Source organism: Doryrhamphus excisus, linkage group LG18, assembly GCF_037039965.1.
Source record: "Doryrhamphus excisus strain RoL-2023G ecotype Guam linkage group LG18, RoL_Dexc_Guam_v1.1, whole genome shotgun sequence".
Classification (NCBI taxonomy): Eukaryota; Metazoa; Chordata; class Actinopteri; order Syngnathiformes; family Syngnathidae; genus Doryrhamphus; species Doryrhamphus excisus.
The window spans coordinates 4,941,512-4,960,177 of record NC_136374.1 but is presented as its reverse complement, the minus strand read 5'-3'; the positions used below and the strand labels follow the sequence as shown (position 1 = coordinate 4,960,177).

Genomic DNA, 18,666 nt, shown 5'->3' with positions numbered 1-18,666 from the left:
GTCTTCCCCGGGATTGGAACCCCCTGAGTCACGAGTGGGGCTGTGCTTCCCCCTGCAGGTGGTACTGAAGAATGAACCGGTGCACCCATTTGGTCTGGCCGTGTATGGAGACTACATCTTCTGGACGGACTGGGTGAGGAGGGCTGTGCTTCGGGCCGACAAATACACAGGAGGAGACATGAAGGTCCTGCGTGCCGATATTCCCCAGCAGCCCATGGGAATCGTTGCCGTGGCCAACGACACTAACAGCTGTGAGTTCCCCCGCCCCCAAATTGTGCTGGTGCCACTGCTGTGTCCTGTGTCCGGTGTGCTGTGATTGATTGGCACGTCCTATCAGATGGAGCCTCTGTACCTCTAGTGGCACTCGCACCACAGTTTTTCCTCACATTCCTGCTTCCTGCACAGGCGAGTTCTCGCTGTGTCGCGTCAACAACGGAGGATGTCAAGACTTGTGCTTGCTGACGTCGGAGGGGAGGGTCAACTGCAGTTGCCGTGGCGACAGGAAGCTTCTGGACGACAACACTTGCATTGGTAATACCATAATACTGCTTGGATGTGTTCCTGAATCTTTGCAGTCAAGTTAAGTTAAGCGAGTCAAGAGAGTTGATACCTCGGGACACAGGATGGACACTCTTTTGTCGTTTGTCAATTGAATGATTAGGTTGGTGTCTCAAGACATGTCCATTTTTTTTTTTATTAAATCTCATTTGAAAAAGGTGAGCCGAGACTAGGTTTGAACTTGTTGGAATGAGCTGTGAATGTCTTTTGTCTGCTCTCTAGCTCTCAACACGACCTGCAGTAAAATTGACGAGTTTGAGTGTGGAAACGGAGACTGTGTGAACTACACGCTGACCTGCGATGGCATGGCCCACTGCAAGGACAAGTCTGACGAGAAGCAGTTTTACTGTGGTGAGGAGACACGCTTTCTCTGCAGTGATGAGGTTGATTTTTTTTTCTGTTTGCTAATATCACTTGGTATCATCTCTTGGCTTGTGTTCTAGCCAACCGAGTGTGCAAGAAGGGCTACAGGCGTTGCGTTAACGGCCGCTGTGTGGGGCATCACTCCTGGTGTGACGGACAGGATGACTGTAGAGACAATTCAGATGAGCTTTTCTGTAACAGTGAGTCTGTTCACGTCTCGTATCCCTGCAGTGATCCCATAACCTGTGCATTAGCAATGTGGTGTAAACAAAGATAACCTGTATTTATATTATTAGCGTATTTATAAAGTCATAACCAGGTTTTCTATGCTCTAACTACAAAAATATTCCATGTTTTGTGTCAATGCTGAAAGCATTTGAGTCAAGTTTCAGCTTCCGAACGGCTCCTGTGTTCATTCTAAATTTGTTTCAGTTTTGCTTCAGCTTTTCAGCGTTGCATCATCCAGTTAACAAATTAATCGAGTTGAATCCTAGTTTGTGGAAATACACTTATCGCCGTTGGGTCTGGGACCAGTTGATCTTGACAAACGAAACAAACTCAGCTTTGGGATACGGATGAAAACACTTATTATTAGTATGACATTTTTGCCATATTTGCAAATATATTTTTTTAAATTTTCTAAATATTTCTAACTTTCCTTTTAAGTAATTTTGTAATACTGAGTTTATTTTACAAAATATTTTGACTTTTTCACCATTAATTACAACTATTTCACCTCAAACACATTTCAGTTGAATCTAGAATTGCAAACTTTTTTTTTCAATAAATTTTTACCTTAGAAAAATATATATTGTTATGTTATTCTCGTACAATCGAAGCAGTTTTTTTTCCATTTTGGCCTTTTCCACATTTTTTTGTAATTTTCCAAGTATTTGAGTTTTATTCTTGTAGCATTTCTTAATTATGACTTATTATTCCTGTAATATTTTAACATTACATTTTTCCGCAACCTAATTTTCTTTTTTTTTTTTAAAGTTTATCTTGGGGTTTTATTGCTTTTGTTGTGATTTTTTAAAACGTTACCTGGCTGCTGGCTTGAGATGTTCGTCCTGCAGCAAAGCAGGCCCACAAATGATGCTGCCACCCCCATACTTCATAGTTGGGTTTACAAACGTGCTCATTGTTCTTTTCCCAAATGTAATGATGGCCATCATGACCAAACGGTTGCACTTTAGTTTGATCAGACCCCAGGACAGACCCCAAAAAGCAGTAGGATAGCTTTTTTATGTTGCTTTTGGGTGATGACTTGGGTGTCACTTGGGTGTTGCTTGTCTGCACAAGACTTGTTTCATCATCCTCACAAAATCAGTTAGATGCTAAATATCCAGCACCTGATTATGAATACTGATGTCAGCTGACACCTGTATAGGTAGCAGGATGTATTTCATAGACGCATATGAAGTGAAACTCAAACTAAGCCTTTACATTGTGCCCGTCAGCCACACTGTGTTCGCCGGAACAGTTCCAGTGCAGAGACGGAAGCTGCATCCTCAACTCCAGCAAATGCGACCAAAAAGTGGACTGTGAGGATGCCAGTGACGAGATGAACTGCAGTAAGTTAGAATGACACAGGAATCCCTCAAGAGGCCGTGCTGTAAAGTACTTCCTGTCTCTCTCCTTGTTCTTTTTTGAAGCGGCCACAGACTGTTCCAGTTATTTCCGCCTGGGAGTGAAAGGAGTGACATTTGAGAAGTGCGAGTTCACCACCCTCTGCTATGACCCCTCTTGGCATTGTGATGGAGCTAACGACTGTGGAGACTTCTCGGATGAAAGAAACTGCCCAGGTTCCCTGCAGTACATTGATTTTCACTAAAAGGGGAGGTAGTGATCTGGGACGAAGGTTGTTTTGCACTCGGACCTCTCACTATAATGCCAAGTCATATTAGAGTGGTCCCTCGGTTTTCATACGCCCCGGTTTCCATGACCGGAATGAATAATGAAAACCGAGGTACCTCGGTATTCCAGATGAAACAAACAACTCTTGTTCTTGAAGAGCATCTTCTTATGTCATGATCTCATGCTGATGTGTGCTGTAACTTGGCGCTCTACCAGGAAGTGTCAAAACCAAGTGCCCGGCGACTTTCTTTGCCTGTCCGAACGGACGATGCATCCCGATGAGCTGGACCTGCGACAAAGCGCACGACTGCGAGAACGGCACAGACGAGGCTCATTGCGGTAAGCAAGTGACGTTATGTTACAGCGCTATGCACGCCTCATAAGCGGCCTCTGTCTGGATCTTTTAGATAAATTCTGCTCAGCCTCCCAATTTGAGTGTGGAAACCATCGCTGTATTCCCAACTCGTGGGTCTGCGACGGAGCGGACGACTGTGGCGACAGCAGCGACGAGGACAGCAAGTGCAGTAAGTGGCGAGGACCATCTTACATGGAGGCCATTGTTCATGCTTATGTACATGCATACATGCATACATGCATACATGCATAGTGCATGCAGTAGGGTTATGGAGCAAATAAACAGGAGTCTTTTAAACAGCCATAAAAATGTTTGACAATTTAAGACGTCTTTAAGTGATAAAGAAGGCTAACAAAATATATAAACCAAAATGCAGATATTGGATTATCTCCAGATATATTATTATTGGAGCATCACTCAACTAATTAACAATAATAATAAAATAGTAATACATATATATCATAAAATAATAATAACCTAATATAATAAATTGGCTGCATGATCCATGTAACAGGAAGAAAATGTGACATGTGACAGGAAGAAAAGCTCCGGTATAAGTTGTTGGTTTGCATCTTTCAACCCCCAAAATGAAGTGAGCTGTCTTTGTCAGGCATTTTATGAAAATATGGCAATGTGATGTCTGCGAAGTGGTCCCAGTAATGATGGTTGAGCATGATGCTGATGATGATGGTCAAATGCGAACAGTATGCTTCATGGCTCCTCTGCGTAACTGACAGAAACACAAACATGCAGTCCAGAAGCATTCCAATGTCCCGGATCCCACATGTGCATCCCTCAGCGCTGGAAATGTGATGGCGACAAAGACTGTCCTGATGGGGCTGACGAGAACGTGAAAGCTGGCTGTGGTGAGCGCAGAGTGAGCTGATGGCCAAAAGAGAAGAAAATACTGTACATCTGTGACATTCCTTTCCATTTTTATTTGTGTCCCAGTCTTCAACAACACGTGTCGCAGCAACGAGTTCATGTGCCAGAACAGGCGGTGCATTCCCAAGCACTTTGTGTGTGACCACGACAACGACTGCAGCGACGGCTCAGACGAGTCGCAGGAGTGTGGTGAGTGGGTGGTCTTAACCCGTATGAAGCCACGGTGGCATGCGTCCTAACACGCGTCCTATACATGCAGAGTACCCAACATGCGGACCCAATGAGTTCCGCTGTGCCAACGGACGCTGCCTCATCCAGAGCTCATGGGAGTGCGATGGAGACTTTGACTGCCACGACCACTCGGACGAAGCCCCCAAGAATCCACGCTGCACGGGACCAGGTTATATAACAGCAGGGGTTGACCATCCAGGAAGTCAGGTTAACGTAACAGATTGATTGTCCTTACATGGGGAGCAGAGAAGAAATGCAACGAAACGGCCTACACATGCAACAACGGAAAGTGTGTCAACGAGACGCTACTCTGCGACCACAAAGACGACTGCGGCGATGGCTCGGATGAGCTCAACTGCTACATTAACGAGTGCCTGAACAGCAAACTGAGTGGCTGCTCTCAGCTCTGTGAGGACCTGAAGATAGGCTTCAAGGTAGAGTCAGAGCGTATCTTCAGAGCGTATTGAACGTGGCGTGGCTTTACCGGTCGTGTGCTCTGTCTGCTCTGTCACCTTGCAGTGTCGATGCCACCCCGGATTCCGATTGAAAGACAATGGGAAGACGTGTGTGGACGTGGACGAGTGCACGAGCACCTACCCCTGCACACAGCGCTGCATCAACACACACGGCAGCTTCCACTGTCTGTGTGTGGACGGGTTCCAACTGAGCCCTGAAAATCCAACCATATGCAAATCAACATCCGGTAAGAGATGCTGCCAGACATCATTCATTTTTGCTATTGATTATTCCATTCGGAGCAAAAAAAACATCGGGAAGGTTTCACAGCACAGCACTGAGCTGACTTTAGAAGTAGAATTGTTTCCACAGCCGTCCCGGATTTATGCGCTGAGACAATCCTGTCTCTGAGGTTTTCCAGACAATTTATTAGCCTGCATGCTTGGTTTGTGCTCGGGCATGCTCTGTCAACTGTGAGACCTTCTATAGACAGATAATGTCCAATCTACTGAATGAACCACTACAATGAAGCTGCAGAAACATCTCAAGGATGATCAGTGGAAACGGGATGCACCTCAGCTCAGCTATTTTGAGCTTCACGGCAGAGGCTGTGAATACTTCTTTTGTGAAAGCTGAGAAGCTTATTAAATACGAATGGGCAATTTATTTGGTGCGCCTTACAGGTGGAAAATCATTTACCATTTTCCATGGCTGAAACATTGGGCTGATTCTTCAGGCTGACAGGGCTCAGATGGTAGAGTGGTTGTTTCCCAACCCGATGGTCCGTGTGTTTCTGTTGTTAGGAATGGAATATTTTCCACTCTCATAAGGCCTTTCGCTTGGAAAAGGTTGAGATGTCACGATTAGCTGTCCAACTTAGACTTGATGGTTCCTGATTCTTTCCTCAGTCAGTGAATAGAACGCATTTCTACGTTATTTCAACATTCATTCTACATTTTAATTTGTGCAGACGAGGAGCCCTTCCTCATCTTTGCCAACCGCTACTACCTTCGAAAGCTCAACCTGAATGGCTCCAACTACACTCTCATCAAACAGGTGAGATCTGCAGCTACCGTTCGTAGTTTGTGTGCTTCCACCTAATAAGCCGCCTGCACCTTCACAGGGCTTGAACAACGCAGTGGCTCTGGACTTTGACTATCGTCAGCAGATGATTTATTGGACCGACGTGACCACGCAGGGCAGCATGATCCGGCGCATGCACATCAATGGCAGTGATGTTCAGGTCAGTATTAAATGGACCATTCACACGACCACTCTACATTTTGGAGTACACTACGTTAGAGGAAGTACTATTTGATTGACAGGTCCTCCACCGCACATCACTCAGCAACCCAGATGGACTGGCAGTGGACTGGGTGGGAGGAAACCTGTACTGGTGCGATAAGGGGCGGGACACTATTGAGGTGTCGAAGCTGAATGGGGCGTACCGCACAGTTCTGGTCAACAATGGCTTGAGAGAACCTCGGGCTGTCGCTGTGGATGTGCGATATGGGTAAGAATATTTATCAAAACAGAGGGTGAGAAATTGCAATATGCAAATAAAACCATCATGAGCGATCAAACAAAACAACAGAGCAAGACAGGTTGGTTTTAGTAAATTCCAAAATAGGAATCCAATTAAATACAATCTATTTAATACAAACATTCATTCATTCATTTTCTCCCGCTTATCCCGTCTGGGGGTGCTGGCACCGTGCAACCCTTAATACAAATGTTGAAATTCAAAACTGTATTAAAGCATTGCGTCTCAAATAGAGAGGCCCCCTGGGGGTAGCGTGGTGAACTGTTAGGGAGTACTTTCACTGTTACTTCAGACCTGCCAACATGTACAAATACGTATATCCAATTTGACTCTTGAATACGCTTGTCTGCTTCACTGCTCCATTTTATTGCATTTTCCTGCTTTCTGTTTTGAGCTCAGTTTCGACAGTACAGAGAAATAAATAGATATTATCAGTTTCTCAATAGTATGGGGAGTGTGTGAAAATAACAGCGTGACAGAATGACATAAAATAATTGAGAACCACTGGATTAAAGGCAGACGCCTGGAAGCACTTTATATTTTTCGTTTTCATGTATTTATGTGTTTTTTCACAATGAATTTGTTAGTTTATCCTTTCTGTCATTTGGTTTTGTCTTTGTCATCAGGCAGTAACTTTGTTTGTTTGTTTGTTTGTCAGTTACTTGTACTGGTCGGACTGGGGGGACACCCCTCACATTGGGAGGATTGGGATGGACGGCACCAACAGGAGTGTCATTGTGGAGGATAAGATCACCTGGCCCAACGGCCTGACTCTGGACTTTATCAACGATCGCATCTACTGGGCCGACGCCCGAGAGGACTACATCGCCTTCGCCAGCCTGGACGGAACCAACAGACACACAGGTAAACACACACACACACACAAAATAAACGAGTGTGATTTTTCTGGCTACTAACTTTTATGATTCCCCCACCCTGAACGCAGTCCTGGCCCAGGATATCCCGCACATCTTTGCAATGACTCTGTTTGAGGAGTACATCTACTGGACGGACTGGGAGACCAAGTCCATCAACAGAGCTCATAAGACTCTGGGAATCAACAAGACCATGCTGATTAGCACCTTACACAGACCGATGGACGTCCATATCTACCACTCATATCGCCAACCAGAGGGTATGATCAAATCATTTGCTGGATCCTTGTGGATCCTTCACATCCTACCTGGACTGGATGACATTGAACGTCCTTTTTCTGCAGTGGCCGATCACCCGTGCCAGACCAACAATGGTGGTTGCAGCAACCTGTGCCTGCTTTCACCCGGAGGGGGCTACAAATGCGCCTGCCCCACTAATTTTTATCTGGCAGCTGATGGCAAACAGTGCTTGTCCAACTGCACTGCCAGTCAGGTGTGCAACCTTCAATGACCTTCAATGGCCTTCAATGGCATTCCCAGTGAAAACACCTCATGTCCAAAACATAAACCATCCTTTCTCGCTGTCTCTCGCTTCAGTTTGTTTGCAAAAATGACAAGTGTATTCCATTTTGGTGGAAGTGTGACACGGAAGACGACTGTGGGGATCGCTCAGATGAGCCCGCCAACTGCCGTAAGTGATGCGTCGCATCCAACCACCGTTATGAGCCAGTAGTGGTAACACGCTATATACTGTATGTATGTAGGCATATCGTAATCATAAATACGTCTTGTTTTTCTTTCTGTAGCTGAATTTAAGTGCAGACCAGGTCAGTTCCAGTGCGGAACAGGAATTTGTACAAATCCCGCCTACATCTGTGACGGAGACAATGACTGCCAAGACAATTCGGACGAGGCCAATTGCGGTAAATGCATGTGCTGAGGAGTCGTTTCAAATATTGTTAGCAGTCTAAAACCTTTGCCACCCACCTTCCAGACATCCATGTGTGCCTGCCCAGTCAGTTTAAATGCACCCATCCCAGTCGGTGCATCCCTGGCATCTTCCGTTGCAACGGACAGGACAACTGCGGAGAGGGAGAGGATGAGAAGGATTGCCGTAAGTCGTGTTCACACTTTCAGTTTACTTTAGAGGCATTCGGTTTTAGTTGTGTTGTGTTTGCTGTCTGTCAGTCAGCTGGACTCATGACCTATCTGTCCATCCTGTTATAGCCGAGGTGACATGCGCCCCCAACCAGTTCCAGTGTGCCGTCACCAAGCGCTGCATCCCGAGGGTGTGGGTGTGCGACAGGGACAACGACTGTGTGGACGGGTCTGATGAGCCGGCCAACTGCAGTAAGACCCGCCACTTTTTCTTATGTGCATGTTCACCCGGATGCATATGCTCGCAAGGTGGGATACATCTCTCACAAACATGATTTTTGGGTTTGGCACGCCTGCGCACTGTGCCGCTGCAATAGTCCGGGCCAGAGGTGATTGGCAAACGGTGAACGGTGGCCCATCGATTGAAACTTCCCTAAACACAACAACATGACAGAACACATATGGAAACAATGGCGGTTGAATAGTTTTGCCAAGAAGTGCATTTTACGTTACATTAATACATGACTAATGAGCAAGGCATGAAAGTTCCATACCTTCCCCTTCTAAATCCTTTGTGGTGCAGCCCAAATGACGTGTGGTGTGGACGAGTTCCGCTGTAAGGACTCGGGCCGCTGCATCCCGGCACGCTGGAAGTGCGACGGTGAGGACGACTGTGGCGATGCTTCAGATGAGCCCAAAGAGGAGTGTGGTAAGCAGTCAGGTGCTACGGATGAAGAGAGACGGCAGAAACAGACGCCTGTGCTCATGACATCACTTTGCCGCTCAGACGAACGGACGTGTGAGCCGTATCAGTTCCGCTGTAAGAACAACCGCTGCGTGCCCGGACGCTGGCAGTGCGACTACGACAATGACTGTGGGGACAACTCTGATGAAGACAAGTGTGGTAGGTTCCCATTAAGAACGGAACTGTGATATAATATTCATACATTTTGCGTGCACATTGCCAATTTTTTAGTTAGCGGGTTAGGAGAATGTGTCACATTTCACTGTATTTTGTCGTTAATGGACTCAAGCAACATTCATGGTTGTGATTCCGTCTGAATCACTTCTCTGGTCATTTGCACACCTCATATCATCTCATGTCTATTTTGTATTTCACACTGGCCTGTCGCCGTGAGCCAGAGGTAGGTGTTTTCATAGTCTCACCTCCAGAATCTTCCGCTATGTTCCCAGCTTGTACTGTCCGCTTTCCATCCCTTCAGATCCCCCCCAATCCCTCCACTTTGTACCATCGTGTGCCGTATGCTCGTCCATCCCCACCTCTGCTGCCCCATGAGTCATTCCTGTCCAACTTTATTGACCTCTTTTGTTGATATCCGCCTGTCCTGCCACAGGAGCAGCCTTTACTTTTTGTCTTTGCAGTGCTTTCTCTTCTTTTTCCTGCTCCTCTTTTCCTTTTCTCCTGTTGGACACTCATCATCACTCATCTCTCATCCTCCTAAAGTGATAACTGTCTTCTCTCAGTGCCTCGCCAGTGTTCTGAGAGCGAGTTTGCCTGCACAAATGGCCGCTGCATTGCCGGGCGCTGGAAGTGTGACGGCGATCATGACTGTGCAGACGGCTCAGATGAGGTATCACTCACAACTTCTTATTTGACACCCTGTTAGAATATAGGTTTTGTTATTGCTGGGATTATCTGCTTGAGGGTGGAGGCCTCTTTTCTCCAAGACAAGTTATCCACATGCTTATTGCCTTGGCTGTGTAGGCATGTGAGTCAGTCCTTCAACCTCTCTCTCCCTCACAGGGGCTGTTCGGTTTGTATCCATTTGACATACCTCTCATTATCGTGAAAGAACTTGTCACATTTCTTGACCCATCAGCAGACACAGATACCTAATTCCACAAAACATCCAGAACTGTTTTTGCTTTTGTCCAGAACGGCTGTGATGTGAAGTGTGACAGCGATCAGTTTCAGTGTAAAAATGGCCACTGCATCCCCATCCGCTGGCGCTGTGATGCTGACCCCGATTGCATGGATGGAAGCGATGAGGAGAGATGTGACAGTGGTGGTGAGAAAGACTTTTTTTCCCGCTTCTGAACGCATCACAGAGCAAGGTCATGCTGTAACCCTGGTGGTATTCCAGTGGGTAGGCACTGCCCCCTGGATGAGTTCCAGTGCAACAACACTCTGTGTAAACCTCTGAGCTGGAAGTGCGATGGCGAGGACGACTGCGGGGACAATTCCGATGAGAAGCCAGAGGAATGCGGTAAGACTCGCTCACCACTGACAGCGTCCCTGTTTCAGCTATTTCCCTTTCTCAGCTTCTCTCCTTTTCCCTCGTAGTTAAATTCCAGTGTCCACCCACCCGACAGTTCCGCTGTCATAATGATCGCGTGTGTCTGCCGATATCGAAACGTTGCGACGGCGTCAACAACTGCGGGGACAACAGCGATGAAGTCAACTGCCGTGAGTTTTAATGTTGGAATTATTACTTCATCCAAATATTTTTTATAGCTTTGTCTGTTTTGTTGCAACCTGTTTATTGTTATATTTAAAAAAATATAGATAAAAAAGTGATAACCCAAACATGAAAAGAACCGTCTCAGCATATGGGTTTCTTTAAAAAAATAAAAGTGGCCCCGCATTCTTTGATTTTTTTTTAGTATGTGGCCCCCGGTGGAAGAATCCTGACACCCCCAATCTAAAACCTGTAATATGCCGTTCACAGATCCTGTTTTACAGATTCATTGATTTCTTCAATGGAAGAAGCATGTATAATCCTTTTTTTTTGTTTTTTATTTTTTTTTTTTGTGTCCCGCCCAGCCATTGGGGCAGATAGTATTGTTGATCTAAATGCCCTTACATGCTAAACAGATTTGCTCTGTCAGGAAAGGTGTAAGCTACAACTTCCCTGTACTATGGAATTTTATTTGCTGTTATTTGATGTTTTTGTTATGCGAATTTGGAGCGGCCGGACCGGAGCAAGTAGAAGAGAAACTGGGGTGGTTGGGGGAGACAGTAGAGAGAGAGAGAGAGAGACAAAAACAGCAGCAACAACAGTTCCCATGACAACAACAGTGACAAACAGGACTGCATCAGTTAAATGTCAATGATGGCTAAGGGTCACAATGGAGATGATATCAGTGAAAGGAAACAGTCCAACTTACCAGTGGCAATAGTAACAATGAAGACATGAACTGTGATAGTAAACACAATTACAGCCATACAGTTGTAGCATGTATAATCCTAATCAATACATTCTGTGGACTTCTGCAGCGGTGCTTCCGTCCACACCCGTGTGCCAAAAAGATGAGTTCCAGTGCTCCAGCGGCCGCTGCATCAGCTCTGTGTTGCGGTGCAACTTCTTCAATGACTGTGAGGATTACGGCTCTGATGAAATGAACTGCAATAAGAAAGGTGAGACGCAGCAGATGGCGTGACGGTGACCTTGGTGAGTTGGCTGGGTTCTTATTGTGCCAAGCATCCCCTGGCTTGTAGACACGGCGCTGAATGACTGCCGCAGCAACAGGACGGTGTGCGGTGACGGCGATGAGGCTCACTGCGTGGTCAACGGGACGAGCTCCTTCTGCTCCTGCAAACCGGGCTTCAAGTCCTACGGCCGTAACAGATGTGAAGGTGCGGCCCCTCTCGTAAGCCGGGCTCTCGCGGCACCTATTGACTGCCTTTTTGTGTGACTCCTGCAGATAAGAACGAGTGTGGAGCGTTTGGAGTGTGTTCGCACATCTGCAACAACACCAAGGGTTCATACAAGTGCAGCTGCCACAAGCACTTCACTCGAATCAACGACACTTGCAAGGCTGACAGTGAGTATGCACGCACATTTAGGATGCAAAAGTATTGGGACTGCTCACTACACCAACAGCAAGGGAAAATTGAAGAAATTGAAGAAAGAACAGTATTCCCACAATGTGCGTTGGATAAATTTTGCCTTACAATTTTCTCCAAAGCAGCGGCACAAAAAATAGGCATGCATTTCATGCACCACAAAGGGAGTCAAGGAGTCAAAGTCAAGGAGGGGAGACTTTATTTTAGGTTGACATTTCTGGTTGTGTCTAAATATATATATGATATGATCACTAATTTATTGATTATATACGTTATTGATTAGTGGCATTTTTCTAAGCGAATAACATTTCTCCGGTTCCTTCCCAGCTCAGAGACAAGTTCTCTACATCGCTGATGACAATGAGATCCGTGGGCTGGACCCCTCCATGCCAAATTGGCGCTATGAGCAGGTCTTCCAGGGCGATGCCAACGTGCGCATCGATGCCATGGATGTGCACATCAAGACAAATCGCATTTACTGGACCAACTGGCACACAGGGCGCATATCTTCCTACGAGTTGCCTTCTTCCTCATCGCCGTCACCTAACAACAACCGGAACCGACGTCAGAGCGAATCGCGGGTCACCAACGTGGAGGTTTGTAAATACAAAACCTGGCTGATATTAGAAGTTCCGTTCTGAAATGGGCTTTCATGTAGATCCCTGATCTGACTATGCCACGGGGTATCGCTGTGGACTGGGTGGCGGGGAACCTGTACTGGACTGACTCGGGTCGAGATGTCATCGAGGTGGCTCAGCTCAGTGGAGGACACCGCAAAACTCTCATTTCTGGCATGATCGATGAGCCTCACGCCATCGTGGTCAACCCCCCGAGAGGGTGAGCAGGGAACAAACATTTTGAGCTGAGTCATATAAGTGAGTAATGCAAATGAAATTCATTGTTCATTAGGAAAATGTACTGGGCCGACTGGGGGAACCACCCAAAGATTGAGACCGCCGCCATGGACGGAACTATGAGAGAGACGCTGGTGGAAGAAAACATTCAGTGGCCAACTGGTAAAACACGCATACACTTCTGGGTCCAATTTATTTCAACATATTTGTTTTCATCCTTGCCCTCCTTTTGACAGGTCTTGCAGTGGACTACTTCAACCAGCGCCTGTACTGGGCTGATGCCAAGCTCTCCTTGATTGGCAGCGTGAGGCTGAATGGCAGTGATGCTGTTGTGGCCGTACACAGCATCAAAAACAGTTGAGTCACGCTCAAGTTACTAGAGCCCTCTAGACATGGAATAACATCCATGCTGTCACCTTTACACTCCTATTACCTAATATAGTAGACATAAGACTCACTCGTTAGCATTGGCAGTTTCTTGTGTTTCTGGGATCGCTCCCAGAAACACAAGAAACTCCGGTTGGTTTAAAAATACGTAAAGTAAAAACTGTAGCAGGGTGAATGCGTGAAATGGTACGGGATTACTGGAATCTCTTCCAGACATAATACACCAGAATATAAACACAAAATATATGTTATAGAGAGTAATTACAGTTTTACAGTTTTGCACCTCAAGTCAACCATTCCGCTGACGTTACACGCCATATTGTACAATGTTTTGTCGAAAGTGGTTTGAATTGCATGCTATTGTTTTTTGCAGAGCTGCAGCAACCCTTCAGCATCGACATATTTGAAGACTACATCTACGGCATCACCTACATCAACAACCATGTCTTCCGTGTAAACAAATTTGGAAAAGGCCACGTAGAGAACTTGACCACAAGAATGAACCATGCCACTGATTTGGTTTTGTTCCACCGCAACAAGCAACCCGAGAGTGAGTTTCACTGAAAAACCTCCTCAGTAAACAAAAAGCGTGTTTTATTGGATGCTCTGTGTCTGTCTAGTGACCAACCCATGCGATCCAAAGAAATGCGAATGGCTGTGCCTGCTGAGCCCCAGTGGCCCAGTGTGCATGTGTCCCAACGCTCACACGTTGGACAACGGCACATGCGTGAGGCAGCCCGCTCCCACGCTCTCGCCAATCTGTAAGTGAGCATACACACAATGCACAAATTCAAAACTTACCGCAATGTACATGCCTGCAGCGCCCCCCGGTGGCCCCTGCCTGGTCCAGTGTCTGAACGGCGGAAGCTGCTTCCTCAACGCTCACAAGCAGGCCAAATGTCGCTGCCAGCCCAACTATGGAGGAGATCGATGTGAGGTTGACCAGTGCAGAGACTACTGCAAGAACGGAGGAACATGCACACCTTCTCCTACAGGTAGGACGCACCTATAATGGTTACTGTAAATAGCATTTCTACTGCTTACAGCCTCTAGGGGGCACAGTAGCATGGAATTTGGAGAGTCCCATGATTAAAATAGAGCATCTCCATGTGGCATTTAAGCAAACTGCAAATGTATGACAGAATGATGTTTTCTTTCATCATCATTTCTTCATCATTTATCCCTCCGAATGTCAACAGGGTCGCCTACCTGCCGATGTCTGCCAGGGTTTACGGGACCGAACTGTAACCTGCACACATGTAGGAATTACTGCATGAATGGAGGCAACTGTACCGTCAGTGCAGGAAATCAGCCAACCTGCAACTGCCCTCACGACTTCCTGGGCGACCAGTGCCAGTATCGTGAGTGTTGTTGACCGTCTCATATCTTAAAATACCGATTGATAAGATCCATCACGTGTCTGTCTGGGGGGCATAGGAAGCTGTGAAGGCCACTGCCTGAACAGAGGCACGTGTCTGCAGACCGCCAGCGGCTCCAAACTGTGCCGCTGTCTGCCCCAGTACACCGGCAGCACATGCCAGATCGACAAGTGTCACTATTGTCGCGACGGAGAGTGTATCCCCAAGGACAGGTTTACCTCGACTGGGGAATTCACCTGCCGGTAACAGCTCGTTCACACACAAACAGTCTTGTGTCCTAAAATGTGGAGTTTTTTTTGTGTTTTCTGCTTAACTTCGGGTGTGTGAAGGAAGAAGAGGACACACTTTGCTCACATTTTTCTGCCCTCAATAGATGCACAAATGGAAGAATCCAGCCCAGCTGCTACACATGCGATACAAATGAGTACTGTGCAAACGGCCAGTGTTCCATTAATCCACATACCCACCTTCCTGAGTGCAGGTGAGCAAACAGTACTGCATCCCTGATTACAGTAGCACACAAAAGCAACCCTTTCATTGTAATATTAAGGGACAGTACTACAGAAATGAAACTAGATGGACGTTTGGGTTGACTGCCCAGGGATCATGCTTTCATTCCCAATGTCACAGTATCCGGTATTTGTAGTGCACACAGTACATACTTACTGTACACTGTAAGTACACTTTTCATGGTATCCAAAGTGCTTCACAGCTGGCAGTTATGTGTAGCGTCAAAGAGTTTTGAGATTCCCGATGGGGATGTTCCAATCAGGATTTTATGCTGCCGATACCGATAATCCATGAGTGAACTTGGCCGATATCAATACCACAACGGGGGAGGAGCTGATGGGCTGAGCAATTTTCGGCCGATGTCGTTCCCATCCTTTTTCCACTGATATCGGCTGATACCGATCTGTGGCCAATCGATCGGAGCCCCTAATTCCTGACTGTCTGTGAACATGACTTTGTGTATGTGTGGAAAAAGCACGTCAGCTGAGTTTGCTGATGTCATAGTGTTCGACAGCAGCTGGTTTTGGTTTTTGCAATTAAAAACAAGACAAAATAAGGCAAATCGAAAAAAAACAAAACCCAAGACCATCTTCATCCTTAATGCCGCTTTATTATCATAAAAACGGTTGCTATGTTATGACTTATGGATGTATGGATGTGTGTGTGTGTGTGTGTAGATGCTCTGATGGATGGGCGGGGCATCGTTGTGAGTCAGTCACTGAGCCTGAAGGTGCCACCAGTTCAAGTGGACGTAAGTAGAAGCACTTCATCACATCAGTGACTCAAACCTGCTTACGTGTACGTTCATGTATTGTGTATATTGTGTGTGTGTGTGTGTGTGTGTGTGCAGGCACCGCCTCCATCGTGATCCCTGTGCTCCTTTTGCTTCTGCTGGTTCTGCTGGCTGCGGGAGCCCTGATCTGGTACAGGAGGAGGATGAGAGGGTGAGTCAAGGGTCAACATATTTACAGTAAAAGTGCCGTTTCTCTTGTTCTTTTTTCCACTTCCTTCATTCCTTCCTTCCTTCCTTCCTCCCTTCCTTCCTTCCTTCCTTCCTTGCACCAGCACTGTAATGGCATCTCCTCTGCTCCTCAGGTCTAGCCGGCCCAGTAAAACCGGCTCCAAACGATTGCGGTAACAGTTGCGGAGGGGGCTCTCTGCTTCCCTCTACCCTTTTCCCATGGGTCTTACTTGATGTGTAGTGTTTGTTTGCCGTGATAAGCGTCTCTTGCCTCTTTAGGAGCTGCAGGACAGATCTGCAATAAATAGATCTGTTTGTCGATCATGCTTTGTCTTTTTGTACCGCATGGTAGGGATGGGCATGCAAAACATGTCCATAACTCCAAAACAGACGACCGGGTGGTGGTGGACTGGGACCGTGACATCTCTCACGGGACAGGCCGATCTAGCTCGGAATGACATTTTCCCTTCTCTGAGCGTCTCTGCTCTGAAAAGGGAGATGATTGATTGTCATATATTGCAGTTAGAAGATCATCACTACATTCAGGACATGTGATGCTCATCCCTACTGCCACGACGCTGTAGTGTGTATTGTGTGAGAGCTCTTCCAACTCTCTCCTAAATCCATGGAGTCGCTCGCAATGTGTCCAAGCATTGTCATGGTTCATTTTGTGTGTTGAGTTCTGAATCCAACGCTAGGTTTGTGTCTGTGCTTGCGTGTCTTTTGCGTTCTCTCAGCTGCCTCTGTCTTCACTCCATGTGCTTGTTAAGAATCTGAAAGCTGGATCTTTATGTGTCATGCAGAGCCAAGGGTTTCCAGCACCAAAGGATGACCAATGGGGCCATGAATGTTGAAATCGGAAACCCCGCCTACAAGATTTACGAGGGCGAGCCTGATGACGATGCCGGGGAGTTGTTAGACGCGGACTTCACCCTGGATCCGGACAAGGTAGAGATGTCATGTTAACAACGGGGTGTAGCGATGCAACATAATCTTGGTTCAGTGCAAACATTTCGTGTGCTCAAGGAAAGGAAAGGAGGCAAGGGGACTGAATACTGACTACAACACTGCCCAGCATGCCTTGCTGCACCTTTTTGTAAACAGTTGCTCATTGCTTAGTTGCTTACATTTAACATAGTTGTTTATTATCATCCACTAGTAGTGCTACTTATGTCTCTGTACCATATTATGACTTGACGTACCGTTACACTCCTACCCCACCGCCTGATCTTTTATACTTCCTCACAGCCTACCAACTTCACCAATCCGGTGTACGCCACGCTGTACATGGGTGCTCACAACAGCCGCAACTCTCTGGCCAGCACGGACGAGAAGAAGGAGCTGCTGTGCCGCGCAGAGGAAGAGCCTCTCGTGGACCCTCTGGCGTAGGCCGCCGCCCGTCATGCCATTCCAATCACCCTGTTCTGGCCTTTTAGAGAAAACACAAACAAAAAAATCGAGAGAGAGAAACGACACAAAAAAGCGTGTGAACACTGTATAAAATGTACAAAAATGAAGGACTACTTTTGTATGTGATTGCAGTATTATATTTTGTTTCTTTTGAGTTTCCTCCGGTCAAAAAAACAAAACATTTTCTATAAGAAATTTTTAATTTCCGCGTGTCCCTTCCCCTTTACCTAAATAGCCACTACCTCTGTGCAAAATGAAACGGAAAGGAGACAATTAGAAGTCATCGGAGCAAATGTATTTTTCTTGTTATTTTTGTATGAATTGTATAAAGAGAAAGAGAGAAGTCGTTCCATTTCACCAGTGCCAACTGTTTGTTGTTTGTGTGCACTTTGAGCGAGAAAGGCAAAACTCAAAGTTGTGAAAATTCTTTTCGTTTCGCTTCTCGACAAGATTGTGTCCTCTTAGGTTGGCTTATTTTGTCCTGGGCCCAAAGGCTGTGGCGTAAAGAACAGAAAGGACTTTATTGGACAGCTTCCCATGACCTAACTCACATATTAATACCAAGCCTTTTTTGTATTCGCAGAGAGCCTCTAATATATACTTTTGAAGGGTACCATTGTCACACACAAGAGAGAGACTACTTCCGACGTTCTGTTGTGGTTTTAACACCGTTTCGTGTCTTCGGTCCGAGAAGCCAACCGCACCAGAGCTGAATGGGTTGGGATGCTGGGTGTTTTCACTGGCAGAGCAAATGCACCAGAGTTCCTTTTAAGTGAACCAAACGCGACAAGTGTGAAGGCACTCGGAGTGGGAAATGATTGTGTTGTCTTCCTTGCACAGAATTCCAATTGAATAGTATTTTATACAGAGATGTTTTTTTTCACGGCTTTTGTGTGTGTGGTGTGTGTTGGAGAGGGAGGACTTTGCTCCTGGCTCGGGTGATGTTGTAATGAAGCAACCGGCTGGTAAACAATAGGAGGACCAAAAAAAGGCACCGCCAGTTAGGAGGGCAAGTGAGTGTCATGTGACTTCCAGGGTCTTCCTTCCTCCAGTTGAAGGTGAGGATGGACCTTTTCTTATTCATGTCAGTCATGAGTAACTTTCCTCCCTTTACTGCAGGGTTGCTCACACTTTTC

At 46.4% G+C, this 18,666-nt stretch overlaps 1 protein-coding gene across 3 annotated transcripts in view; it reads left to right on the top strand.

Annotated features, from left to right (window-relative positions):
• LOC131106550 (low-density lipoprotein receptor-related protein 1-like) overlaps nucleotides 1-17,555 on the top strand; it is a 113,967-nt gene extending 96,412 nt beyond the window's left edge. Inside the window, exons 44-90 of one of the 3 annotated variants that reach the window (XM_058055730.2) lie at nucleotides 59-251; nucleotides 406-531; nucleotides 781-909; nucleotides 1,002-1,121; nucleotides 2,382-2,495; nucleotides 2,577-2,726; nucleotides 2,995-3,117; nucleotides 3,186-3,302; nucleotides 3,871-3,999; nucleotides 4,085-4,207; nucleotides 4,278-4,418; nucleotides 4,496-4,683; nucleotides 4,769-4,952; nucleotides 5,676-5,761; nucleotides 5,829-5,948; nucleotides 6,031-6,218; nucleotides 6,907-7,112; nucleotides 7,195-7,383; nucleotides 7,468-7,616; nucleotides 7,721-7,814; nucleotides 7,930-8,046; nucleotides 8,118-8,237; nucleotides 8,351-8,473; nucleotides 8,805-8,930; nucleotides 9,009-9,125; nucleotides 9,707-9,813; nucleotides 10,119-10,251; nucleotides 10,327-10,449; nucleotides 10,527-10,649; nucleotides 11,460-11,600; nucleotides 11,682-11,819; nucleotides 11,888-12,007; nucleotides 12,357-12,625; nucleotides 12,688-12,866; nucleotides 12,939-13,045; nucleotides 13,120-13,239; nucleotides 13,644-13,820; nucleotides 13,891-14,031; nucleotides 14,092-14,265; nucleotides 14,470-14,631; nucleotides 14,708-14,891; nucleotides 15,023-15,130; nucleotides 15,837-15,910; nucleotides 16,010-16,103; nucleotides 16,255-16,293; nucleotides 16,924-17,068; nucleotides 17,369-17,555. In XM_058055730.2, the coding sequence (XP_057911713.2) occupies nucleotides 59-251; nucleotides 406-531; nucleotides 781-909; nucleotides 1,002-1,121; nucleotides 2,382-2,495; nucleotides 2,577-2,726; nucleotides 2,995-3,117; nucleotides 3,186-3,302; nucleotides 3,871-3,999; nucleotides 4,085-4,207; nucleotides 4,278-4,418; nucleotides 4,496-4,683; nucleotides 4,769-4,952; nucleotides 5,676-5,761; nucleotides 5,829-5,948; nucleotides 6,031-6,218; nucleotides 6,907-7,112; nucleotides 7,195-7,383; nucleotides 7,468-7,616; nucleotides 7,721-7,814; nucleotides 7,930-8,046; nucleotides 8,118-8,237; nucleotides 8,351-8,473; nucleotides 8,805-8,930; nucleotides 9,009-9,125; nucleotides 9,707-9,813; nucleotides 10,119-10,251; nucleotides 10,327-10,449; nucleotides 10,527-10,649; nucleotides 11,460-11,600; nucleotides 11,682-11,819; nucleotides 11,888-12,007; nucleotides 12,357-12,625; nucleotides 12,688-12,866; nucleotides 12,939-13,045; nucleotides 13,120-13,239; nucleotides 13,644-13,820; nucleotides 13,891-14,031; nucleotides 14,092-14,265; nucleotides 14,470-14,631; nucleotides 14,708-14,891; nucleotides 15,023-15,130; nucleotides 15,837-15,910; nucleotides 16,010-16,103; nucleotides 16,255-16,293; nucleotides 16,924-17,068; nucleotides 17,369-17,509 (6,471 nt within the window). In that variant the 3' untranslated portion in view covers nucleotides 17,510-17,555. Of the gene's footprint in view, nucleotides 1-58; nucleotides 252-405; nucleotides 532-780; nucleotides 910-1,001; nucleotides 1,122-2,381; nucleotides 2,496-2,576; nucleotides 2,727-2,994; nucleotides 3,118-3,185; nucleotides 3,303-3,870; nucleotides 4,000-4,084; nucleotides 4,208-4,277; nucleotides 4,419-4,495; nucleotides 4,684-4,768; nucleotides 4,953-5,675; nucleotides 5,762-5,828; nucleotides 5,949-6,030; nucleotides 6,219-6,906; nucleotides 7,113-7,194; nucleotides 7,384-7,467; nucleotides 7,617-7,720; nucleotides 7,815-7,929; nucleotides 8,047-8,117; nucleotides 8,238-8,350; nucleotides 8,474-8,804; nucleotides 8,931-9,008; nucleotides 9,126-9,704; nucleotides 9,814-10,118; nucleotides 10,252-10,326; nucleotides 10,450-10,526; nucleotides 10,650-11,459; nucleotides 11,601-11,681; nucleotides 11,820-11,887; nucleotides 12,008-12,356; nucleotides 12,626-12,687; nucleotides 12,867-12,938; nucleotides 13,046-13,119; nucleotides 13,240-13,643; nucleotides 13,821-13,890; nucleotides 14,032-14,091; nucleotides 14,266-14,469; nucleotides 14,632-14,707; nucleotides 14,892-15,022; nucleotides 15,131-15,836; nucleotides 15,911-16,009; nucleotides 16,104-16,254; nucleotides 16,294-16,923; nucleotides 17,069-17,368 lie in introns of those variants that run through there. The other 2 variants (XM_058055731.2, XR_013630249.1) reach the window with 2 other exon arrangements.
• Nucleotides 17,556-18,666: the final 1,111 nt, after the last annotated feature.